The sequence below is a fragment of the Bubalus bubalis genome, chromosome 15 (genome assembly GCF_019923935.1).
Source record: "Bubalus bubalis isolate 160015118507 breed Murrah chromosome 15, NDDB_SH_1, whole genome shotgun sequence".
Taxonomy (NCBI): Eukaryota; Metazoa; Chordata; class Mammalia; order Artiodactyla; family Bovidae; genus Bubalus; species Bubalus bubalis.
Window position 1 is genome coordinate 44,996,020 of NC_059171.1, and position 24,132 is coordinate 45,020,151.

General features: G+C 37.5%; 1 protein-coding gene across 1 annotated transcript in view; it reads left to right on the forward strand.

Annotated features, from left to right (window-relative positions):
* UBE2W (ubiquitin conjugating enzyme E2 W) overlaps positions 1 to 24,132 on the forward strand; it is a 61,432-nt gene that overhangs the window by 32,134 nt on the left and 5,166 nt on the right. The window contains exons 3-5 of the mRNA XM_045162794.1: positions 1,389 to 1,491; positions 13,877 to 14,032; positions 17,619 to 17,694. Of these exons, the coding sequence (XP_045018729.1) occupies positions 1,389 to 1,491; positions 13,877 to 14,032; positions 17,619 to 17,694 (335 nt within the window). The remainder of the gene's footprint in view (positions 1 to 1,388; positions 1,492 to 13,876; positions 14,033 to 17,618; positions 17,695 to 24,132) is intronic.

Below are 24,132 nucleotides of genomic sequence, written 5' to 3' on the forward strand. Positions count from 1 at the left end.
TAAACTGTTCCTCTTTTTTTTTTTTTTTAATTTTATTTTATTTTTAAACTTTACAATATTGTATTAGTTTTGCCAAACATCGAAATGAATCCGCCACAGGTATACCCGTGCTCCCCATCCTGAACCCTCCTCCCTCCTCCTTCCCCATACCCTCCTTCTGGGTCGTCCCAGTGCGCCAGCCCCAAGCATCCAGTATCGTGCATTGAACCTGGACAGGCGACTCGTTTCATACATGATATTATACATGTTTCAATGCCATTCTCCCAAATCTCCCCACCCTCTCCCTCTTTTTTTAAAATAATTGGAGATAGTGTGCAGTATATTATTATAAACAGATTTATATTCATGATTATTATATATGAAAACAAAGTAAGCTTATATAGATACCATAGAAATCTATTCTGGGTTTTTTTTTTTAATTTATTTATTTTAATTGGAGGCTAATTACTTTACAGTATTGTATTGGTTTTGCCATACATCAACATGAAACCGCCACGGGTGTACACGTGCTCCCTATCGTAAACCCCCCTCCCCCCTCCCTCCCCGTACCATCCCTCTGGGTTGTTCCAGTACACCAGCCCCAAGCATCCTGTATCCTGCATCGAACCTGGACTGGCAATTTGTTTCTTATATTATACATGTTTCAATGCCATTCTCCCAAATCATCCCACCCTCTCCTTCTCCCACAGAGTCCCAAAGACTTCTATACATCTGTGTCTCTTTTGCTGTCTTGCATACAGGGTTATCATTACCATCTTTCTAAATTTATTCTGGGTTTTATTAAACGATTGAAACATAATGAGAGACAAAGGAAAGGCCTTTTAGAGCCTTGAGTAGCCGTCAGAGTAAGTGGACTGATGTCAGCTTAGCTTCCTTTTTCCTGGTTAGCTGTCTCTGGAATACTCATGAGAAAATTGATCTGACAGCTGCTGTAGTCATTGCTGACATCAAATTCTCTCAAACTAATAGCTTCTAAAATAATTAATATCAGGAAAGCAGTTGATTAGCTTGATTTTATCTATAAAGTCTTTTCCATAATTGTAGAGATGGTCTGAAAAAATAAGGTACCATAAATTGAGTAAGAAGAGTGTAAACTTTGGTGTCAGTACACCGAAGTTGAGTTTTATTTTTTTTCTGGACCTGAGTTAAAACTTGGCTCTGTCCTTTTTAGCTGTCTGACCTTGGTCTAGTTATTTAACCCAGGAGTGTCAGAGAAGGGAATAGGGCCAGGAGTGTTACTACCTACTCCTGTTGGGAGGATGAAGTGTGTTGTTACACATGGGTGACTCCTGTCCCATTGCCTGGCATAGATGCGTATCTGGTGTTCTTTTTCCTCCTCACCCCAGTCCTTTATAACTGAAGTTAAATTTTTTTTTTTTCTATTCTAGGTGGATTGTAGACATGGAAGGTGCACCAGGTACCTTATATGAAGGGGAAAAATTTCAACTTCTATTTAAGTTTAGTAGTCGATATCCTTTTGACTCTCCTCAGGTAACTGTTTTGCTTTTTAAAATCTTATTGTATTTTTAGATTATAGACAAATGCCAAATTCGTGATTTTTGACTAAGTAAAAACTTATAATCATTACAATTATATTAAGTAGATTTGTTTCTTTATCTTATTTGTAATATAATCGAGGTCATATGGACAGTTTACTGTATTGAGATTTACTGTATTGAGATTAGGCTTTGCTGCTTTTGTACTTCTAAAAACTTAAGACTATTTCTGATCCATTCATGTTAAGTAGACCAAAGGGCATAAATCTAACCCCTAGGCCCACAGGTTTTGGGAGAACTTCGCATTTTGGAGTAGCTGGAGCCATGTCTTTCTAGATAAGATGATGATATTGATAGAATGACATCATTAAGAGGCAAGTGCTGTTTTGAAAGGAGCACTTCTTTGATTTCTCATTGCCATGCTGTCTCTTGTAGCCTTTCAATACTGCAAGGGCAAAATATAAGATATTAAATATCTAGACATCAGCCCCAAATCTGATCATTTTAGTGTGAAACACTGTCAGTTTAGTTAATGTCTGAAAACTTGGACAAAGGGTAGTGGTGGTAGATAAAAATTTTTGAGAGCTGTTTAACTGTGGTAAATGATTAATCCTTGGAGGTTAGAGAAAAGGAGAATTTAGGATGAATTCCAGCTTTCTGGGTTGGTAAGATGGATAATGAGTTACTAGTAGCTAAATGATAAGACAGTGACTAACTCTCTGTAGCACTGCTAGGTGATCAGGTGTTGTAGATCATGAAATTTCCCAAATAACCTGAAATTCAGTGTGTTAGGTGCTGCTGCTGCTGCTGCTAAGTCGATTCAGTCGTGTCCTACTGTGTGACCCCATAGATGGCAGCCCACCAGGCTCCTCCATCCCTGGGATTCTCCAGACAAGAACACTGGAGTGGGTTGCCATTTCCTTCTCCAATGCATGAAAGTGAAAAGTGAAAGTGAAGTCGTGTCCGACTCTTACCGACCCCATGGACTGCAGCCTACCAGGCTCCTCCGTCCATAGGATTTTCCAGGCAAGAGTACTGGAGTGGGGTGCCATTGCTTTCTCCGTGTTAGGTGCTAAAATATGCTATTTTTGAGGAAATTCATATTTTATTGCTACTTTTAAGTTGTTGTTCACTTGTTAGGTCTTGCCCTACTTTTTGCAACCCCATGAACTGCAGCATGCCAGGCTTCCCTGTCCTTCCCTATCTCCCAGAGTTTGCTCAAGCTTATGTCCATTGAGTCAATGATGCCATCAGACTATCTTCTCTCTCCTCACCCCCTTCTCCTCCTGCCCTCAATCTTTCGAAGCATCAGAGTCTTTTCCATTGAGTTGGCTTTTCGCATCAGGTGGCCAAAGTACTGGAGTTTCAGCTTCACCATCAGTCCTTCCAATGAATATTCAGGGTTGATTTCCTTGAGGATTGACTGATTTGATGTCCTTGTGTCCAAGGACTCTCAAGAGTCTTCTCTGGCACCACAGTTTGAAAGCATCAGTTCTTCGGCGCTCAGCCTTCTTTATGATCCAACTCTCATATCTGTACATGACTACTGGAAAGACCATAGCTTTGACTAAATGGACTTTTGACGGCAAAGTGATGTCTCTGCTTTTTAACACGCTAAACTTTTCTTCCAAGGAGCAAGCGTCTTTTAATTTTGTGGCTGCTATCACCGTCCACAGTGATTCTGGAGCCCAAGAAAAGAAAATGTCACTACTTTAAGTAGTGACACAAATAGCTTAATCTTCTTTTAGCCATGTGGGAGTATAGATGGAAGTCAACTTTTGTATTGTGCTGTAGTTAAAAAGATAATTGTTTCAAGGCATAGTATTAAATGGAAACTGATTCCTTGAGTTCTGAAGTTTTTATGCGAGCAGAAAAGTAAGATGTTGGGGGCTCATTTTTATGTTTTTCTAAAAAAAGGTGAAGAAATGTGTCTTGTCGTGATCTCTGGGTTTCTATAATAACCACACATCAACTGTAATCAGAAACCAAATGTATTCCTTCTCTTCAGAAAATAATCTTCACTTTCTGTTGTTGCCTTTGGCTTATCAGCATCATCTTAACTGTTTTTGCTTGAAGGCAGTGAGGTATCCACTTGTTCTCAACCTGTTCCTCTACCTCACTTCAGCTAAATCCCTTGAAGGCCTGTGAAGGAAGAATACAAATCATGGAATCAGAAACTTTGCCTTAGGGAATACTGGAGAAGGTTAACTGTGGAAACTCACAAATCTTAAAAAAAAAAAAAAATCCTCTAACCATGAAACTAGGTCTAAGGTATTCTCTAAAACTTTGTTCTTCATTCTAAATCAAATGTCAAACTTAAGCATCATTTGAATTTCATCTTTAATATTTTTGTGAGAGCCTTTGTCATAAATCCTATCATCTTAGCTTTTATTCGTTATCCTCTTCCCTGATTTCACTCCTGCTTACTGGTCTGATTTTGGTGTCCTCTAGCTTCTTTATTGGAGAAGGCAATGGCACCCTACTCCAGTACTCTTGCCTGGAAAATCCTATGGACGGAGGAGCCTGGAAGGCTGCAGTCCATGGGGTCGCTAGGAGTCGGACACGACTGAGCAACTTCACTTTGACTTTTCACTTTCATGCATTGGAGAAGGAAATGGCAACCCACGCTAGTGTTCTTGCCTGGAGAATCCCAGGGACGGGGGACCCTGGTGGGCTGCCGTCTATGGGGTCGCACAGAGTCAGACACGACTGACGCAACTTAGCAGCAGCTTCTTTATTCTTCTCACTCTTTAATGTCTTTAACCATCTTAAACCACTAACTCCCAGATTTCCAGCTCTGTTTACACTCTCTTCCTTCTGAGGTTTAATTTCATGCCCTTGTTGGGCAGCTCTACTTGAACACCTCCAGACATCCCAAATTTAACATAGCTAATAAACTCAGTTTTTTTCCTAATAACAAAATAAGAGAATTCTCTCTTTGATTTCTGTTCACGCATCTTCTTGTGTTAAATTTCTTTCCTTTCCCTCATTCTTAAGTGTGGTTTTTCAGATCCTTTCACAGACGTAAGGCAGTCTGATCACTTTTCTTAAGTTATCATCAGTGCTGTGTGGTCCAAGTTTATAGTTTTCATTTGAACTATTACAGAGTAGCCTTTAATTCTTCCCACTCCTAGAGATCCTCTCACATGGCTGTTAAATTTCTTTGAAGGTGCCATTGCCTCATTGGTTTTCCCACATACATCCACCACCACCATCCTCACCCTTCTCAGTAAATGGTTCTTACTTCCTGTAGAGTCAAGCTTAGCAGTCTAGTCTCTTTATGGTCAAGTCTGAACTGAAGCATTTCAGCCACACATTAACCTCCATGCCTTCTATTGTATTGTAGTATTTGCATCATACTTTATTAATGTAACTTTCATTCTGATTTTATCTTGAAACAGCTCAATGAAATAGAGGAAATAGATTCATCCTCATTTAATGTGAGGGAATTGAAGCCTGTAGAAGTGAATTGTCTTGTTTATGGTTTAAAAGCTAGTTATTAGAACAATCAAGAATCAAATCCAATTTACTTTTCTCCCATTCTGCTGATTAGATGTGAACACCAACATGGAAAATATCTGCTTATTCATTAATTGGCTCAGTGGTAAAGAATCTACCTGCTAAATGTAGGAGATGCAGGTTCAATCCCTGGGTTGGGAAGGTTCCTTGGAAAGGAAATGGCAACCTACTCCAATATTCTTGCCTGGGAAATCTCATGGACAGAAGAGCCTAGTGGGCTACAGTCCATGGGGTGGCAAAGCAGTTGGACACGACTTAGCAACTAATCAGCAACAAAAAATTCATTAAGTAATGTTATTTCGGAAAATTAAAGACTACATGTAGAATGATGTGGAAACCCTAGGGCAGTTGTTCCAGTCTTCTGAAATACGAAGATCCCCTTTTAACATCAGTTAATTTTATGATCCCTCCCATGTCATAGAAGTTATATGTTCTGATACCCATGATTAAGAAAAGGACAGAGCACTGGAAGTCCAGTAATACTTTTAAATGATTTTAAAGTTATTTTAATCATATTATCTATATGGTTATAAAATAATTATAAAGGGTCCAGTACTCAGAGCTTAATGTACGTATAGATTTGAAGATTTTTCTGATAGCAAAACTTTCCTGAGGTCCATTGCTCTGGACAAGTGGTTGTGAAATTCCCCATTCACTGAAAATTTTATTTGATGAGATGTGGAAGCACACGGTTTTAGGGAGGCCAGATAAGCGATGACATTGACCCAGGTGAGAGGTGATAGTGATTTGGACCAGAAGGGTAACCATGGAGGTTGTGAAAGTGGCCATATTTTGGACCTATTTTAAAGGTGCTAAAAAATATACTTGCCTTGATTATAAAGCTTTAGAAACATTGTAGCAAATAGTGTCTTCGTCTTTTTGTGGTCTGATTCTCATACTGCTTTGTGAAAACTATTAATATTCATTCTACTGATCCATATGAGATGACTAAAAAGGGGAGAATTGAATTGAAAACTATTTTAAAAGTCTTATCCCCAACCACCTTTGTCAAATATTTATCATATATGGTAGACTATCTATGTCATATATATTATTCATAATTAGATTATTTTAGTTTATGAAACTATCTACTTGCATGTTCAGTTTTTATAGTTGCCCTTTAAGTATTCTCATCTACTTGCAATTTTAATCAGAGAAAACATTCCCTCTTATTGTCCCTATAGAAACTTTGATGTCCATATTGTAGATTGGCTTTTATAATTATAGCCTGTTTTGTATTGCTCATTCTATGTATATTGTATTTTGACCTATCTTGACATACCATATTCAGTGTCTGACTTCCTAATCTCTTGCGGAGCATTAGTCTGAACACATTAGTATGCCTGCATTGTGTAAGATCTCAGTACTGTGAAGTCAGTGAGTATTCAGCTTGATGTTTAAAGTCCTCAGGTATAACAAGTAACATGAATTTCATATTAGAAACAGTTAGCTAATATCCACCCTTTATATTATCACTTTTGGTAGCATTAAGTTTAGATCTTAGTAGTTTTATGAACAAATAATACATTTAGTACCCAAAGGTTACCCAGAGGTTGATTTGCTTAAAATTTTAGGTTGTATGTGGGAAATGCATTCTTACCTCCAAAAGCATAGTTCCTTCTCAGCTCTCATCTGCTTTCAAATTTGAGCCACACAGATAGTTGGGTATTTGGAAATTTAGAGACACTTGAGGGCTGCTTCTTATGCAGACTCAGAATTTCAGATGTGGTTCACATACATTAGATAAAAGATCCTTTTCTGAATTTTTTTTCCATTAAACAGCTTGTTCTTGAAAGTCTGTAATTCCAGTTTATTCAGTTTGATTTACATAATGGGGAATATGTGCACTCTTGTTGTTTAATCTGAATGACTACTTTGAATCTGAAAAAATTGTTTAAAAAAGCAAATTAGCAAAACCCTTTATTCCCTTTGGTTTCAAATTCATTGTATTCAGTTTTCTTTTCATATCTGTGTTAGATAGTTTATCAGCTATTTGTGACTCCCTTGGCCCCCCAAAAATAGGTTTTCAACTCTGAAAAGTTTAAAGACTCTTTAAGTTTTCAGAACCTATTTAGTTTAGCTGCATTAAAAAAGCTTGAAATGTCCATTTCCTCCTCAGGCTTGTACTGCATATTAAATAAACGAGGACAGTTAAGAGTGTGGCCTTGAAAAAATTCACCAGTGGTTACACTTGTGTCCTGTGCAGAGAACCAGAATAGCAAAGTTTACATCAAAACTGTCTATTCAGGCAGCTTACCAGACTTTTACGTGAATAAACTGTTGAAAAACGTTTTTTCTTATATCTCAGGAATTCTCCTCTGGCATGGAAACTCAGCCTTTCTCTGTTTAGACAAACTCCTAGGGGTTACCTGTACCCTGTGTTCCATGTGCAACAAGTCACTTCGCGTGTTTTGGATTGTTGGAAGTTTTAGATTGGCTGCATTTGTGCTGAATGCAGCACGTTTAGTCTCCGGTCATACTACCCTGATCTCGTCTGATCTCGGATGCAGCAGGTTTAAAATCCCTTGTTTTTTTTTTTTTGTTTTTAAGCATTCAGTTCAGTTCAGTCACTCAGTCATGTCCGACTGTTTGTGACCCCATGAACTGCAGCACACCAGGCCTCCCTGTCCATCACCAACTCCCAGAGTTCACCTAAACCCATGTCCATTGAGTCAGTGATGCCATCCAACCATCTCATCCTCTGTCATCCCCTTCTCCTCCTGCCCTCAATCTTTCCCAGCACCAGGGTCTCTTCAAATGAGTCAGCTCTTTGCATCAGATGGCCAAAGTACTGGAGTTTCAGCTTCGACATCAGTCCTTCCAATGAACACCCAGGACTGATCTCCTTTAGGATGGACTGGTTGGATCTCCTTGCAGTCCAAGGGACTCTCAAGAGTCTTCTCCAACACCACAGTTCAAAACCATCAATTCTTTGGCACAAAGCTTTGTTTAGAGTCCAACTCTTACATCCATACACCACACCACTGGAATAACCATAGCCTTGATTAGATGGACCTTTGTTGGCAAAGTAATGTCTCTGCTTTTTAATATGCCGTCTAGGTTGGTCATAACTTTCCTTCCAAGGAGTAAGCATCGTTTAATTTTATGGCTGCAGTCACCATCTGCAGTGATTTTGGAGCCCCCAAAAATAAAGTCAGCCACTGTTTCCACTGTTTCCCCAGCTGTCTGCCATGAAGTGATGGGACCAGATGCGATGATCCTAGTTTTCTGAATGTTGAGCTTTAAGCCAACTTTTTCACTCTTCTCTGTGACTTTCATCAAGAGGCTCTTTAGTTCCTCTTCACTTTCTGCCATAAGGGTGGTGTCATCTGCATATCTGAGGTTATTGATATTTCTCCTGGCAGTCTTGATTCCAGCTTGTGCTTCCTCCAGCCCAGCATTTCTCATGATGTACTCTGCATATAAGTTAAATAAGCAGGGTGACAATATACAGCCTTGACGTACTCCTTTTCCTATTGGGAACCAGTCTTTTGTTCCATGTCCAGTTCTAACTGTTGCTTCCTGATCTGCATACAGATTTCTCAAGAGGCAGGTCAGGTGGTCTGGTATTCCCATCTCTTTCAGAATTTTCCACAGTTTATTGTGATCCACACAGTCAAAGGCTTTGGCATAGTCAATAAAGCAGAAATAGATGTTTTTCTGGAACTCTCTTGCTTTTTCCATGATCCAGCGGATGTTGGCAATTTGATCTCTGGTTCCTCTGCCTTTTCTAAAACCAGCTTGAACATCTGGAAGTTCACGGTTTGTGTATTGCTGAAGCCTGGCTTGGAGAATTTTAAACATCACTTTACTAGCATGAGATGAGTGCAATTGTGCGGTAGTTTGAGCAATCTTTGGCATTGCCTTTCTTTGGGATCGGAATGCAAACTGACCTTTTCCAGTCCTGTGGCCACTGCTGAGTTTTCCAAATTTGCTGGCACATTGAGTGCAGCACTTTCATAGCATTATCTTTATTGAGATCTAATTTATTTCATTCTGCTCAGGAGACTTGGGTTTGATCTCTGGGCCAGGAAGATCCCCTGGAGGAGAAAATGGCAAGCCACTCCAGTATTTTGCCAGGACAATCCCATAGACAGAGGAGCCTTGTGGGGTACAGTCCATAGGGTTATAAAGAATCAGACATGACTGAGCCACTGAACACATTGTTACTGATAGATATAATTGAGGTAAATGGTCCTTCAAACACAGCTGTACCCAAGTCTCTCAGGGGGTGTTTGCAATTGGGCAGGACAATCTCTTGTTTTAAGACTTTTCCTTTTAATTATCAGGTTTACTTTAGCTCTCTTCATGGAAATTGGAGAAGGCAATGGCAACCCACTCCAGTACTCTCGCCTGGAAACTCCCATGGACAGAGGAGCCTGGTAGGCTGCAGTCCATGGGGTCGCTAGGAGTTGGACACGACTGAGCGACTTCACTTTGACTTTTCCCTTTCATGCCTTGGAGGAGGAAATGGCAACCCATTCCAGTATTCTTGCCTGGAGAATCCCCAGGACAGAGGAGCTTGGTAGGCTGCCATCTGTGGGGTCGCACAGAGTTGGACATGACTGAAGCGACTTAGCAGCAGCAACTTCATGGAAATGGAGGGTGAATGTCCAGAATTTAAAGGACAAAAAAATGCAGTGTATAAAGTCATTCCTTTGAGAAAAAATTCCTCTTCCTATCTTATATTCAGTTCAGTTCAGTCAGTCAGTTGTGTCTGACTGCTTGCGACCCCATGGACTGCAACACGCCAGGCCTCCCTGTCCATCACCAACCCCCAGAGCCTACCCAAATTCATGTCCATCACGTCAGTGATCCAGCCATCTTGTCCTCTCTCATCCCCTTCTCCTCACGCCTTCGATCTTTCCCAGCATCAGGATCTTTTCAAATGAGTCAGTTCTTTGCATCACGTGGCCGAAGTATTGGAGTTTCAGCTTCAATATCAGTCCTTCCAATGAACACCCAGGACTGATCTCCTTTAGGATGGACTGGTTGGAGCTCCTTGCAGTCCAGGGGACTCTCAAGAGTCTTCTCCAACACCACAGTTCAAAACCATCAATTCTTCAGCACTCAGCTTTCTTCACACTCCAACTCTCACATCCATCCATGACTACTGGAAAAACCATAGCTTTGACTAGACGAACCTTTTTGGCAAAGTAATGTCTCTGCTTTTTAATATGCTGTCTAGGTTGGGCATAACTTTCCTTCCAAGGAACAAGTGTCTTTTAATTTCACGGCTGCCCTCACCATCTGTAGTGATTTTGGAGTCCCCAAAATAAAGTCTGACACTGTCTCCACTGTTTCCCCATCTCTTTCCCATGAAGTGATGGGACCAGATGCGATGATCTTTTCTTGTTTTCTGAATGTTGAGTTCTAAGCCAACTTTTTCACTCTCCTCTGTGACTTTCATCAAGAGGCTCTTTAATGCTTCTTCGCTTTCTGCCATAAGGGTAGTGTCATTGCATATCTGAGGTTATTTATATTTCTCTGGCAATCTTGATTCCAGCTTGTGCTTCATCCAGCCCGGCATTTTGCTTGATATACTCTGCATATAAGTTAAATAAGCAGTGTGACAATATACAGCCTTGATGTACTCCTTTCCCAATTTGGAACCAGTCTGTTGTTCCATGTCCAGTTCTAACTGTTGCTTCATGACCTGCATACAGGTTTCTCAAGAGGCAGGTCAGGTGGTCTGGTATTCCCATGTCTTTCAGAATTTTCCACAGTTTGTTGAGATCCACACAGTCAACCTTTGGCATAGTCAGTAAAGCAGAAATAGATGTTTTTCTGAAACTCTGTTGCTTTTTCCGTGATCCAGCGGATGTTGGCAATTTGATCTCTGGTTCCTCTACCTTTTCTAAATCCAGACTACACATCTGGAAGTTCATGGTTCACGTACGTTGAAGCCAGACTTGGGAAATTTTGAGCATTACTTTACTAGCGTGTGAGATGAGTGCAATTGTGTGGTAGTTTGAGCAATCTTTGGCATTGCCTTTCCTTGAGATTGGAATGAAAACTGACCTTTTCCAGTCCTGTGGCCACTGCTGAGTTTTCCAGATTTGCTGGCATATTGAGTGCAGCACTTTCACAGCATCATCTTTTAAGATTTGAAATAGCTTAACTGGAATTCCATCACCTCCACTAGCTTTGTTCGTAGTGATGCTTCCTAAGGCCCACTTGACTTTGCATTCCAGGATGTCTTGCTCTAGGTGACTAATCACACCATTGTGGTTATCTGGGTCATGAAGATCTTTTTTTTATAGTTCTAATGTGTATTCTTGCCATCTCTTCTTAATATCTTCTGCTTCTGTTAGATCCATACCATGTCTGTCCTTTATTGTGCTCAGCTTTGCATGAAATATTCCCTTGGTTTCTCTAATTTTCTTGAAGAGATCTCTAGTCTTTCCCATTCTATTGTTTTCCTCTATTTCTTTGCATTGATCACTGAGGAAGGCTTTCTTATCTCTCCTTGCTATTCTTTGGAACTCTGCATTCACATGGTATATCTTTCCTTTTCTCCTTTGCCTTTCGCTTCTCTTTTCTTAGCTGTTTTTAAGCCCTCCTCAGACAACCATTTTGCCTTTTTGCGTTTCTTTTTCTTGGGGATGGTCTTGATCACTGCCTCCTGTACAGTGTCACGAGCCTCATCTGTAGTTCTTCAGGCACTCTGTCTATCAGATCTAATCCCTTGAATCTGTTCTTCCACTGTATAATCATAAGGGATTTGATTTAGGTCATACCTGAATGGTCTAGTGGTTTTCTCTACTTTCTTCAATTTAAGTCTGAATTTGGCAATAAGGAGGTCATGATCTGAGCCGCAGTCAGCTCCCAGTCTTGATTTTGCTGACTGTATAGAGCGTCTCCTTCTTTGGCTGCAAAGAATATAATCAGTTTGATTTTGGTATTGATTGTCTGGTGATGTCCATGTGTAGAGTCTTGTCTTGTGTTATTGGAATCTTATATTAACTTCAGCTGAAGAAATGGGTCCCATATGTCAGCAGTAGAAATAGTAGAAGACACCTACTCATATGAAAGTGTGCTTTGTTAAATGTAAGTGTTTGTAAAATTGTACTAAAATCAGATTTATAGGTAGATATTTAAAAGCAAAACCTAACTTATGGTAGTTTACTGTAATATATCCTGTATTAAAATATAGCATACCTTATTGTGGCTACACTTTTTTTACTGGCTCTCTTCTGCTTTATAAAGGAAAAAAAGGGTGGATATACCTAGAGCAGTATATTTCATCAATTTTTCATCACTTAAGGTAGGGTTTTTTCCTTATGAAGATTTTGCTGTATTCAAGTATGAGGTATTCAAGTATGAGGCAATTTGTGGGGCTGAGATACACTTACTATTAAGTCTGGTTTGGGAACTACTAGTTTATGTTTGATGTGCTAAGACACTTCAGTCATGTCCCACCTCTTTGTGATCCCATGGACTGTAGCCTGCCAGGCTCCTGTGTCCATGGGATTCTGCAGGCAACAATACAGGGATGGGTAGCCATTCTCTTCTCCAGCGGATCTTCCCAACCCAGGGATCAAACCCATGTCTCTTATGGTTTCTGCATTGGCAGGCAGGTTCTTTACCACTTGAGTTTTATAAAAATACCATCATACCTAGTCAATCAGAATCTGTGAAAGTGGGGCTCTTGAATTTGTATTTTTAGCCAGATCTCCAGATGATTTTTTTTTTCCCCCCTAAGAGCCAGATGGGGGACTTTGCTGGCAGTTCAGTGGTTAGGACTCCATGTTTGCACTGCAGGGCGCCTGGGTTCCATCTCTGGTCAGGAAACCAAAATCCTGAATGACACGAGGCACAGCCAGAAACTTTTAAAAGGGGTGAGGGGGAAGATCAAGAAATAAGAGTTACTGCTAAGAACTGCTGCAACAGTAAAAATGGTGCATCATACTGCCGTATAAAATTCACTTAGAGGATTGATGGTTAATTTTATATCAAAGTGATGTATTATGAACTAACATATATCCAAGCTTTGTTAAATATGAGACTTCTACTTTGATGTAGTTTGGCCTGTGCTTACAGATTCCTTGGAATATATGAATTTACTCTCCTACCTATTCAGATGCTTAGATAGATATGTTTCAGAAGCAGCACTATTGATATTCTGAATGTATTAGGGCTAAGGAAGGAAATAATAGATTTATTATCTTTCAAAACAATGCTGAGGGAAGATGGATAAAGGAGAAAACTGGTAGAAGAATTGAGTAAAAGAAAAAGCAGAGAGAAAGAGCAAATAATTGGGAGACTCATTCAACCTTTGCTTTTTCATCCAAGCACATAGGTCTTTACTCCTTAATAAGTGGTAATTTGAAATTGCTCATCATACTGAAGTTTGAGTTTAGATGAGGTAGAATATATAGCAATCATTTCCTTTTATGTATATGGCACCTTAGATAATAGCATTGTCGTCAGTAGGAGGAGTGTTCCTATTACATGTAATTTATATTGTCCTAAAATTGAACACTAGGATTTGGAATTTTAGTGTATTTGATTTCTGTATGTGGAGAACAATGAGTAGAATTTGAAAAACCATTCTTGTACATACAGTTGTCTTTCACTAGTCTAAAAATGCTTGGTAATTTAGAAAATTTAAAAGTAATTTGTGAAAAATAGCTGAAATATAAACTAGATAATCTGAAGGTTTTTTCCTACTACATGGTTATTCATATTAGTAAAACCATTACTTATTCAATTGATAAGAATAAAATACAAGCAGTTTATCTTGTTCCTGGCATTGATTTTGTTTGTTTTCAATTTGGTTTTTAAAATATTAACTTATATGGAGAATATTTTATTTTTTGGTAATACAGATAAAATTAATGGTTTTTGTTCTTTCTTAGGTCATGTTTACTGGTGAAAATATTCCTGTTCATCCTCATGTTTATAGCAATGGTCATATCTGTTTATCCATTCTAACAGAAGACTGGTCCCCAGCGCTCTCAGTCCAGTCAGTTTGTCTTAGCATTATTAGCATGCTTTCCAGCTGCAAAGAAAAGGTAGGACTTTTCAGAACTATTCAGGTAATAGCTTTTCTTTTAGTTCAGTTAGAGAAACTGTTTTAATATAAAATTTATTTGAAGAAAGTACTTAATGCTTTTTACTGTGAAGTTATAGAGGATGTTTAGTAGTAGATTGGAAAATAATTTAATAATAGACATCAGACTTTATATTTCTTAAATAGGAAATGCCTTCAGATGTTCTTAAATAATCTAAGTTTTATTTCTGTAAGCATGCACAGGGCAAAAGTGTATAAGAAATTATGGTTTCTAGATTTCACTGTGGGAAGCCCCAGAAACAAGCCTTCTGGCTCCCTTCGCCTCTCTGCTGGTTTCCACTTTATAAGCCTGTTTTAGGGAATTGTCCAGGAACCGGAACTCTCCTATCATAAAGACTAGACTGAAGGCGGCAGACTAAATTACTAATAGAATTTTCAGGACTTTTCCTCTTATTCTCCTTTACTAATCTACAGATTCTGTCTGATGGAGAAAGGGGGAAAAGACCAGAAAGAAAAATCATGTGAGTTAAATTTAGAATACCCTTTTAAAGTATCTAAATCCTCTCTGTTTCCAGCCCTCTTTGTCATTCCTGCTTGATGGTTAGTGTCTCAATATTCTTGTATTTCTACATTTTAAAGCTTTTCTTCTCCATAGTGAGGGTGAGGGGAGGGTTTTGTTTTGTATTCTGTTTAAAGGAGAAATGAATTTATCTTAGAGATCAGGGAGCTGTAGGGTTATTTATTTATTGTAGTAGAGCTTTTTTTCCATTTGAACTGTCACTTTTACCAAATAACTATTTAGAGAACATTGAAGAGAGTACTTCATTTTTAAATGGTAGCTTATCTAGATTTTGAAACACTCTAGGTCACTTGTTTGCAAAGTGAGTTTCTTAGAATGTGAGTTCCATAGGAGGTTTCATGGTGTTCAGTTTATAAGAAAAAAAATTGTTCAAATAAGAATGGGAAATAATGGGTTAATTTCATATATATTTATTAATTCTAATGTGAGAGCCTCTAATATGCAATTTTATGTACCACAAGATAAGGAAAGAAACTTATTGCAGTTAAACTATCACATACCCTTAGTCGAAAGACGATCCCCATATGGGTAAAATATTAAGGAAAAAAATGTACATCTTAGAATAGATGAAAGAGGGTACATATCATCTAATGTTGCTGCTAAGTCGCTTCAGTCATGTCTGACTCTGTGCGACTCCATAGACGGCGGCCCACCAGGCTCCTCCATCCATGGGATTTTCCAGGCAAGAGTACTGGAGTGGGGTGCCATTGCCTTCTCCAATCATCTAATGTTAGTATCACTTAACTTGAGTTTCCTCTTGGTTGTTGGCTTTTCTTGGCTACATTTTAGGCTACACTTGAACTTTTGTTAACCCCAAGGGCTTGGAAACAAGTTTTATTCATTTATTGCTTCCATATTTTCTCCTCTCCCAGCCTCCAACCCCAACACATACTTAGGTGTGGCGCAGAGCAGTTTACAATTACAAAGGTTTCTCTTAATTTTAATGCCTATAGAAAGATGAGGCAGTAACTATAGGATTTAATAAGTTAAGATTAATGCCAGTGGTGTTTGTGCATAGTTCTTACATGTGCCTTATGATTATTAGATCTGTTTACATTTAAATGCAATGATTTACTATTAAAAACTAGAAAATTATTTTGTTCTCTAACTCCTTCATCCTTTTCTAACCCTCATCTTTCCCCTCACTTTCTAGTTGTCTCTTAGTGTTCTTGCATAGTGTAAGACTAATCATTCCATTTAAATTATTGATAAACTATATTATATAATATAAACTATAAATTATAATTTATTCAACCAAAATGATAATCTGGAAGTTAGATTCTGACAGCAGTAGTTTTGTGAAAAATGATAAAATTCAGACATTATTAGGACCCTACTATGTGCCATTGTTACTGTGCTAAGTACCAGGTTACTAAGATGAAGAGGAAGCATGCTCAGGCATTGAGAGGAATCTAGCACGAAACAGACTTTTAAAAAAGTCTTTTAAAATTCACTGGAAATTGTTCTGTTAAAACAGGTGAGTTTTATTCTGTACTGGACATGGATATATGAATTTCACTTTAATTGTCAACTCTCAGAATACAAATTTTAATTTTACCAGAGACAATTTTTAGTCATAATTCTTCTGTTCCAATTTCCTTTTTCATAGTCAAGAATGGTTCCCTAGACTGAAGGCTTTTAAATCCATTATGTCTGCAGATTAAAGATCATTTCTGATATTGAGATCAGGGACCTTTCAGTAACCTACACTTTAGTCTCAGTGATCTTGTGATATAGATAGTCCAAACTTTCCAGCTTGTATTCCATTCTTAAAACAATTTTGCTAATCCAATTTTTTGTATACTTTAGTTTTTTAAGAAACACATCTCCTAGTCACTAATTTGCTTATATTCTTGATAAAAGCAAACAGAATGAATTTTCCCCCTTTCTTTTGATTTTTGAAGATTGGGTTGTGATAAATGACTTTATAAAATTGTTACAGCAGTAGCAGTTTATTCTACACGAGCACAGGTTATGACTTTACAAGACAGACAATGGCAGACCATCAATTCTTTGAAGTAGGCATCTAATTTCATGGTAATTTTTCAGGAATTTTCTCTAAACTGTATAAACAGGATGATCTTGGAATAGCTGTTCACTGTCTTATGCTCTGCTTGTTCTGTTAAATTACTATGATTGCTATCTCATAAGAGTTAGATCATAGTTTTGTATATGGATTTTGGAAGCATCAAGTGAGACTGACTGTCAGTTTTGCTTTCCGCTATGTCAGTAGTCCTGTTCACCATTGCTATTTAGTTGGACCTGTCATATATCCACTAACCTGCCTTCAGTGGCTCTAATACGCATTTCACATGTTTCCAAATCTTTGTAGAGAGGCACATATTTCTTGTGTTTGATCCACATCTAATAGTTTTTCAAGAAAATTCTTTTACAACCTATCTTCACTGTTGTTGGCATCACTATTTCTGATGTAACTCCCCTGTAGCGCTGCCATATGCTTCTAATAGTGTGCTGGCCTGGACATAGGTATAGCAGAAATGCTAATGTATCTCTCCCTTCATTTCCTCTTACATACATTTTGGAAACTGAATCCTTTAGTTTCTCCTTAACTATACTTTTTTCACAGGAGAGCAATAATCCTTTGTTTATAAATTGCTAGAATTTCTTAGACAAAGCTAGTTAGGTAGACTTTTGTTTTGATTAGCTCATAAAATAATTATTAAATTATTTCTAGGGAGACAAGATAAATAAAACTAGAATTCTTTAGAACCTAATGCTGCCACTATGGTTGATTGTCATTCTCTAGTAATCCCACTGGAAGCTAACCCAAATCACATATGCATATCTATTTTGGAAAAAAAAAAAAAAACAATTTCAGTGTTTTAGAGGCTACATTTCCTGGAATATATTTTTTTTCAGTTGTGACATCAGCACTTATATCGTTTCTTATACATTCTATAATAATTTTGCCTAGAGGTTTTTAATAAAACTATCTCCTTATGTTTTCCTGTTTTGTAACTTATCTATTTAAACTTTTTCGTTTCAGAGACGACCACCAGATAATTCTTTTTATGTTCGAACATGTAACAAGAATCCAAAGAAAACAAAATGGTGGTATCATGGTAAGCAGTTTTATTTAGAATGATAATTTTTCAGTATTTATGTTTGAAAGATTATAAATCTGCTTGGGAAAAAGAAGGAATTATATAATGGATGTTGTGGATAAGTTAGACCAGATTTTTAATGGAGCACATAAAATCATGGCCATCATACAAGTAGAATCTAAAATTGCTTGAATATTCTGCCCTACTATTTTATTACAAAAAAGAAGTACTTAATAATAATAAATCAAATTAGAACTAGCCTATTTGGAAACCTGTTACTGGAGATAGAAGTTATGATGCCAGTGTACTCAGTTGTGGTACTGTTGTTAGCAGGTAGAATGTCACATTGTTAGAGATGGCCTATTAACTTAAAGAAAGCTCTTCCTAATCTAATAGTTATTCCTAAAAAAATCTGAGGTTCTACTGATTGTAGCTTTGTGAATACATTATTTTTAATATTTTAATTTCTGTTTTTGTTGGGTGATGGTCACTTAATAATTGAAGGCTGCTAGCACGTTTTCTAAACTGCTTCCTCAAAGAGGTGTTTGAAATTAAAAACAGAAAAGAAGAAACCATAAAATTATTATTTTGAAATATTATAAAAATGTATATTCTTTACAAATTATTGCTTTAATGTGTAGTTCAGTAGAAATTCAGTTCAGTGATAGAATGGGTGCTTTTAAGGTTTGGAAGAAAGATAAGAAAGCAGGTTTTTGGTTTTTTTTTTTAATTAAGATATTGAAGGAGGATAAGTCTACCAAACACCAAAAGATAATAGTGTAAGAACAGACATCAAAATAGAATTACTCTTTTCTAGGCCTTTTTGTATATAAGTTTTGAATATGTGATAAATAAATGTATCACAAACCAATGAGAAGGGAAAAATTATTTAGTAAGTAATCCTGTTAGAAAATTGGTATTTTGGGGAAAGAAGATTTTATCTTTTCATATAGAAAATATTTCCTTGGATTGAATTAATAAGCATTTTAAAAACTACATACAGTAGAAAAAGTATTTAAGTTGGGTATCAATTCTGGAGGAAGGAAGAAAGAACTTCTGAACTTAAAAGGAGTCACAGATTAAACATTTAGATATATGAAAATGTAAAACTCATATAAAAGCTTGGGGAAAAACCTCAAATCACAGTCAGTGTAAAGTCAAAAAATAAAATGTGGAAAACATAGCTTTGTAAAAATAGCATTTATAATTGCTACTCAAGAATAAATTAATTACAAGCATGGGCGAAAAAGTTCAACACAGTAAAATAATTAAATTTTAATATTTTGAAACTTATTGGCAGTTTTATAAAATGAGTGTGGTGTTGAAGGAGGAGGATAAAGAGCTTAATAAAACTTTGCTTATTTGCTGGTGGTATAGCAGTGGTAGTCGCTCAGTTGAGTCTGACTCTTGCAACTCCATAGACTGTAGCCTATCAGGCTCCTCTGTACGTGGAGTTCTCCAGGCAAGAACGCTGGAGTGGGTTGCCATTCCCTTCTCCAGGGGATCTTTCTGACCCAGGGATCAAACCTGGCTTTCCTGCATTGCAGGCAGATTCTTCACCATCTGAGCCACCAGGGAAGCCTGGTGGTATAGCAAGTTCAGTTCAGCTCAGTCGTGTCCGACTCTTTGAGACCCCATGGACTGTAGCACACCAGGCCTCCCTGTCCATCACCAACTCCTGGAGTTTACTCAAACTCATGTCCATTGAGTCGGTGATGCCATCCAACCATCTCATCCTCTGTTGTCCCCTTCTCCTGCCTTCAATCTTTCCCAGCATCAGGGTCTTTTCAAATGAGTCAGTTCTTCACATCACATGGCCAGATTATTGGAGTTTCAGCTTCAGCATCAGTCCTTCCAGTGAATATTCAGGACTGATTTCCTTTAGGATAGACTGGTTGGATCTCCTTGCAGTCCAAGGGACTCAAGAGTCTTCAACACCACAGCTCAAAACCATCAATTCTTCGGTGCTCAGCTTTCTTTATAGTCCAACTCTCACATCCGTACATGACTACTGGAAAAACCATAACCTTGACTAGACAGAGCTTTGTTGGTAAAATAAAGTCTTTGCTTTTTAATATGCTGGCTACGTTGGTCATAACTTTTTCTCCAAGGAGCAAGCGTCTTTTAATTTCATGACTGCCCCCACCATCTTTAGTGATTTTGGAGCCCAAAAATGAAGTCTGTCACTGTTTGCATTGTTTCCCCATCTGTTTGCCGTGAAGTGATGGAACCAGATGCCATGATCTTAGTTTTCTGAATGTTGAGTTTTAAGCCAACTTTTTCACCCTCCTCTTTGACTTTCATCAAGAGGCTCCTCTTCGCTTTCTGCCATAAGGGTGGTGTCATCTGCATATCTGAGGTAGCAAGTTAATCTTTTAAGAAAGCAACAGCTTCTCTTTCTTTCACATCCTCTTGTCTTTTAGGACTAAGCACTGAGTTGTCTCTTCCCTCTGTGCCTTTACAAAAAACCTTTTCCAAAAAAAACAAAAACAAAAACATTCCTTGAGTGTCACAGTCCCCTTTACCTTTCATAAGTTCTTTAAATTATCAGAGATTAAGTCAATCAATTAGGTTTCTCAATGTTGAGAAACCTAAACTACATCAAACATTTTTTAAAATGTCAAAGTTGGCAAGATAGTTGTCATTCTATTTCTGACCCAACCTCACTAATAATAGAAAAATTCCCCTATTATCTTTTCCACAGTATTTTTTTTCCCTTTTTTTCCCCCCACAGTGTTTTAAAACCACTTTTAAGTTTTTGTTTTTGTTGTTAAGCTTGAGAAGAAATTGTCTTAGAGTGATGGAATTTAGAAAATACATATATTTTGAAAGTATAGTCCTCTTTGCCACTCTGTCCCACCCCATTGTTAGATAATATATTTCCATTTTCTTTTGTATTCCACAGGGAAATTTCAAAAAGATAATCATCTTTGAAGCTCTCTAATGCTGTCTTGTTATGTTGAAAGGACTTACAAGAAGGCCTTTACTTAAGAATACTTCTAGAATTTATTACTGCCTGCTTTTGAATAAGAAAACTTACATAATAAGTCAGGAAATATAATAATTCTTTAAAATATACTTCATAGATGTTGTTTTTCATAGTAGTTTTTATGTGTTACTTGAGAAATCTATTTTTATAACTGAAGTAGAAAAGTCTTAATTGTTTAAAGATGGATCATCCCCAAGTTAGCGAAGAATTTTTTTCTTTTAAAGGCTTTTTAAACTAAACCTCTTACTTAATGTAAAACAGTACAGAGTTTGTGTAGGAATTCATCTTTCCAATAAACAGATTGAAAGTATCCCTGCCCCCATACGAATTAGCCGTTTTAAAAAGGCACCTGATTCTAATTCAACTAAACCATGACTTTCTTGGTCTTGTTTCTTGTTGCAGATACAGATACTTTCTTTCATTTACAGATAATCTTGTTTAAAACATCCTCAGTTTATTCTTTGGGCTTCCCAGTGGTAAAAAGTCCATCTGCCAGTGCAGGAAATGCATGAGACGTAGGTTCAATACTCGAGTTGGGAAGATTCCCTGGAGGAGAAAATGGCAACCCACTCCAGTATTCTTGCCTGCCAGTCCCTGGGGTCGCAAAGAGTCAGACACTGGAAGACACTCACCCCCACTCACCCTCGTCCACACCCCCATTCTTACGTTGATAGTTTTCTGCTCTTGGCTTGAATCTTGTATGCCTGGATCATTCGTCTCCTGCATTCTCCTTTAAGTGGATGGTTTTCCTCCATGAATGACTGTCATACGAAATCAATGAAGGGTAGTGTTCATTACACTTTAAGATGATGGAGCCCCCACCCTGTCACTCAGGTAGTTGAGTACAGGGACTCTTCCTTGAACTCTTCCTTCATCTTTCCATAGCTAAAGCATTTCAGCTGTTTAGTTTCTGTTGTCTTCTACATTCCACGATAACAGTTACAAACAATATGAAAAATAGTTCACCTTGGTATAATAGTTGAATTTGGAAGAATCTTATCAAAAAAGGTAATCATACTCATTCATTAAGCACAACCACATCAGCTTTGTTTTGAAACTTTGGAAATTTCAGCTTACATTTTTGTGCTTAGCCGCTTTAGTTCCAAAAGATCTGTAATGGTTGTGTTCTCCTTAGAATGTGAGTTCCAAGAAATATGGGCTCTAGTTATTTTCTTATCATCACCTTAATTCTGAAAGGATTGCAAGGTCAGAGCAATGTCAAGATGTGACTTGCAATGGTAAACAAAAGATCAGAGACTAAACAAAGGCTTGCTTGGTGTTGGAAGAACTCACTGAAACATTTATCATTCTAGTTTCTAGAAACCACGCAGAATTGTAAGCCTCAGGTGTCAAACTCCACAGCCATTCTGTGTGGTGCTGACCAACATACTTGGGTCAGCATGGGCCAGGATGTTTGTCAGGTGTAATCAAAGAGGCAAGAGAGATTTGGGTTCAGATTAGTGACATCTGTGTACCTTAGAAGGAGCTTCCAGGATGTACAATGGACTCATTATTAATGAAAAACAACAAATCTGAAATTGAGTTGATCTCCTTTTGTTTAGATGAGAAGGACTCAGCTGACATACCACAATTGAGCTGCCCAATACCAGTGTTGAAAAGAAGCCCAGGTTTAAATTCGTAATCTTCCACATTATTAGGGCTCCTTGAAAATTAGGCCAGTCATCCTAGCCCACTGTTACTTTGTACACATCACGCCTTATATTACACTTCTTTTGAGATTTTTCTCCAGCACGCCATAAGTTATTAAAGTATAAAAAGTCATTGGTGTGTGAATATATATTCTGTTTTGTTAATTACTTGAAGTTGACTATCAACCTGTTGCCCAGAACTCTTTCACTTTCTATTCACTAAGAAATTAAGGCCATACCTGCATTGGAATGTAAATATTCTGTGTTGCCAGTTAAGGTAGGGGTCCATATGCATTGAAAAATCAGTTGAGCTGAGAATAGGGTTAAAAAATTAAAGGGACCTAACCAAAATAGGTAATAAGACAGCTCTTCTCAGCATGCAAAAGGACTGAGGAATTAATCTACAATTCAGATCTAGAATTTTCCTTAGAAAATAGATCTATACCCAGTCTAGTGTACAGATTAATGATTGAACCTGAGTTCTGGATCATAAAGCAAATGTAATTGTTCTTGAAAAAGATAAAAAAAAAAAACCTGTTTATGACATCATAAAAATAATTTCAGTGAGATAGCCAAGTAGAATCCATTGATAATACCTGTCTGTTTCCTGGGATCAATATTAAATATAAACGACTTAGTGTCATAAATGATCGCTTTTCACTGATGAGAGTGTAGATCTGTGGTTCCTGAAACATTTTCCTTAAGGTGATAGATAACTGAACAGTATAGTTTAAGATGACTATTGAGTATTGGCTCCAGAAAACTAGACTTATAAGAACTAAATTGACATAATGTTTAGATATTATGTCCAGTAGACTGATGAGATGGTAATTTGGGGAGGAGTAGAGGAATGTCTTTTTGTATAAAACTAGAGAGTACATTCTGGTTCCATTCAACTGGAACATTTCCTTTAGGACAGTAAGGATTATAAGGGGATAGGAAGGCAAAATTATCTCAGACTAGTATAACAATTCCTTTTCTCCTTGCTTAATATGTATCTGAAGGTTTACCTCTGTTAGTTGTGAACCTTTTTATTTGTACTACCTTTTAGTGTTATACAACCACTTTCTAAATTCCTGAGTCCAAACTTTCACTCAGTTTAATTCTTTGCCCTTTATTTTCTGTGGGATAGCAGTTCTGTGATCTACTGTGTAATCTTTCTTGAATCAGTTCATCAGAGGAAAACTTTTAATTCCCTAAACTGTTGAGACACAAACTTAACTGTAAAGATCTATTTTTGTTTTTCTTGGAGGTGGAATCCCACTTCATATCTACTGACCTCTTACTCTGTTCCTTTACTTCTTGTCTTCTGTCTGTGGGAATATTCAGGGAGGTGATTTCCAATAAAATGTGATAGTTTTTATACTTTGGGGAAAATTAAGTGATCTTCTAATGTAGTTCTCTCATTCATAATTTCCAGAGACCCAGTGAAGTTAGCCATGGTAGGTGTCACCTCTTAAGAACTGCTAATTTGTATATTATATTTGAGGGTATAATTTTAGTAGGGTCTTCTCTAGTTCCAGAAAAAGTTTAAGTGGTTTATGATAAGATTTTTTTTTAGGCCATAATTTTGCCACAAATATTGTAGCCAAGAGGTTAAACATAATTGTGTTCTTTCACCACCTTTTATAGACCTATACTTGTCTTGACCCAAGATAGGTTAACTCTAACAACTTTTTTTGGGGGGGGAAAGCCAAAACTAGGAAACTATTCCCTCTGTTAACAAATGAATTTTTTCCTTCTTAGTGATTCTCTTATTTAGGGAAAAGGTGGACATGGGTTTGGGTCATTACCTGTCTCCATATTGAACTTTTACTT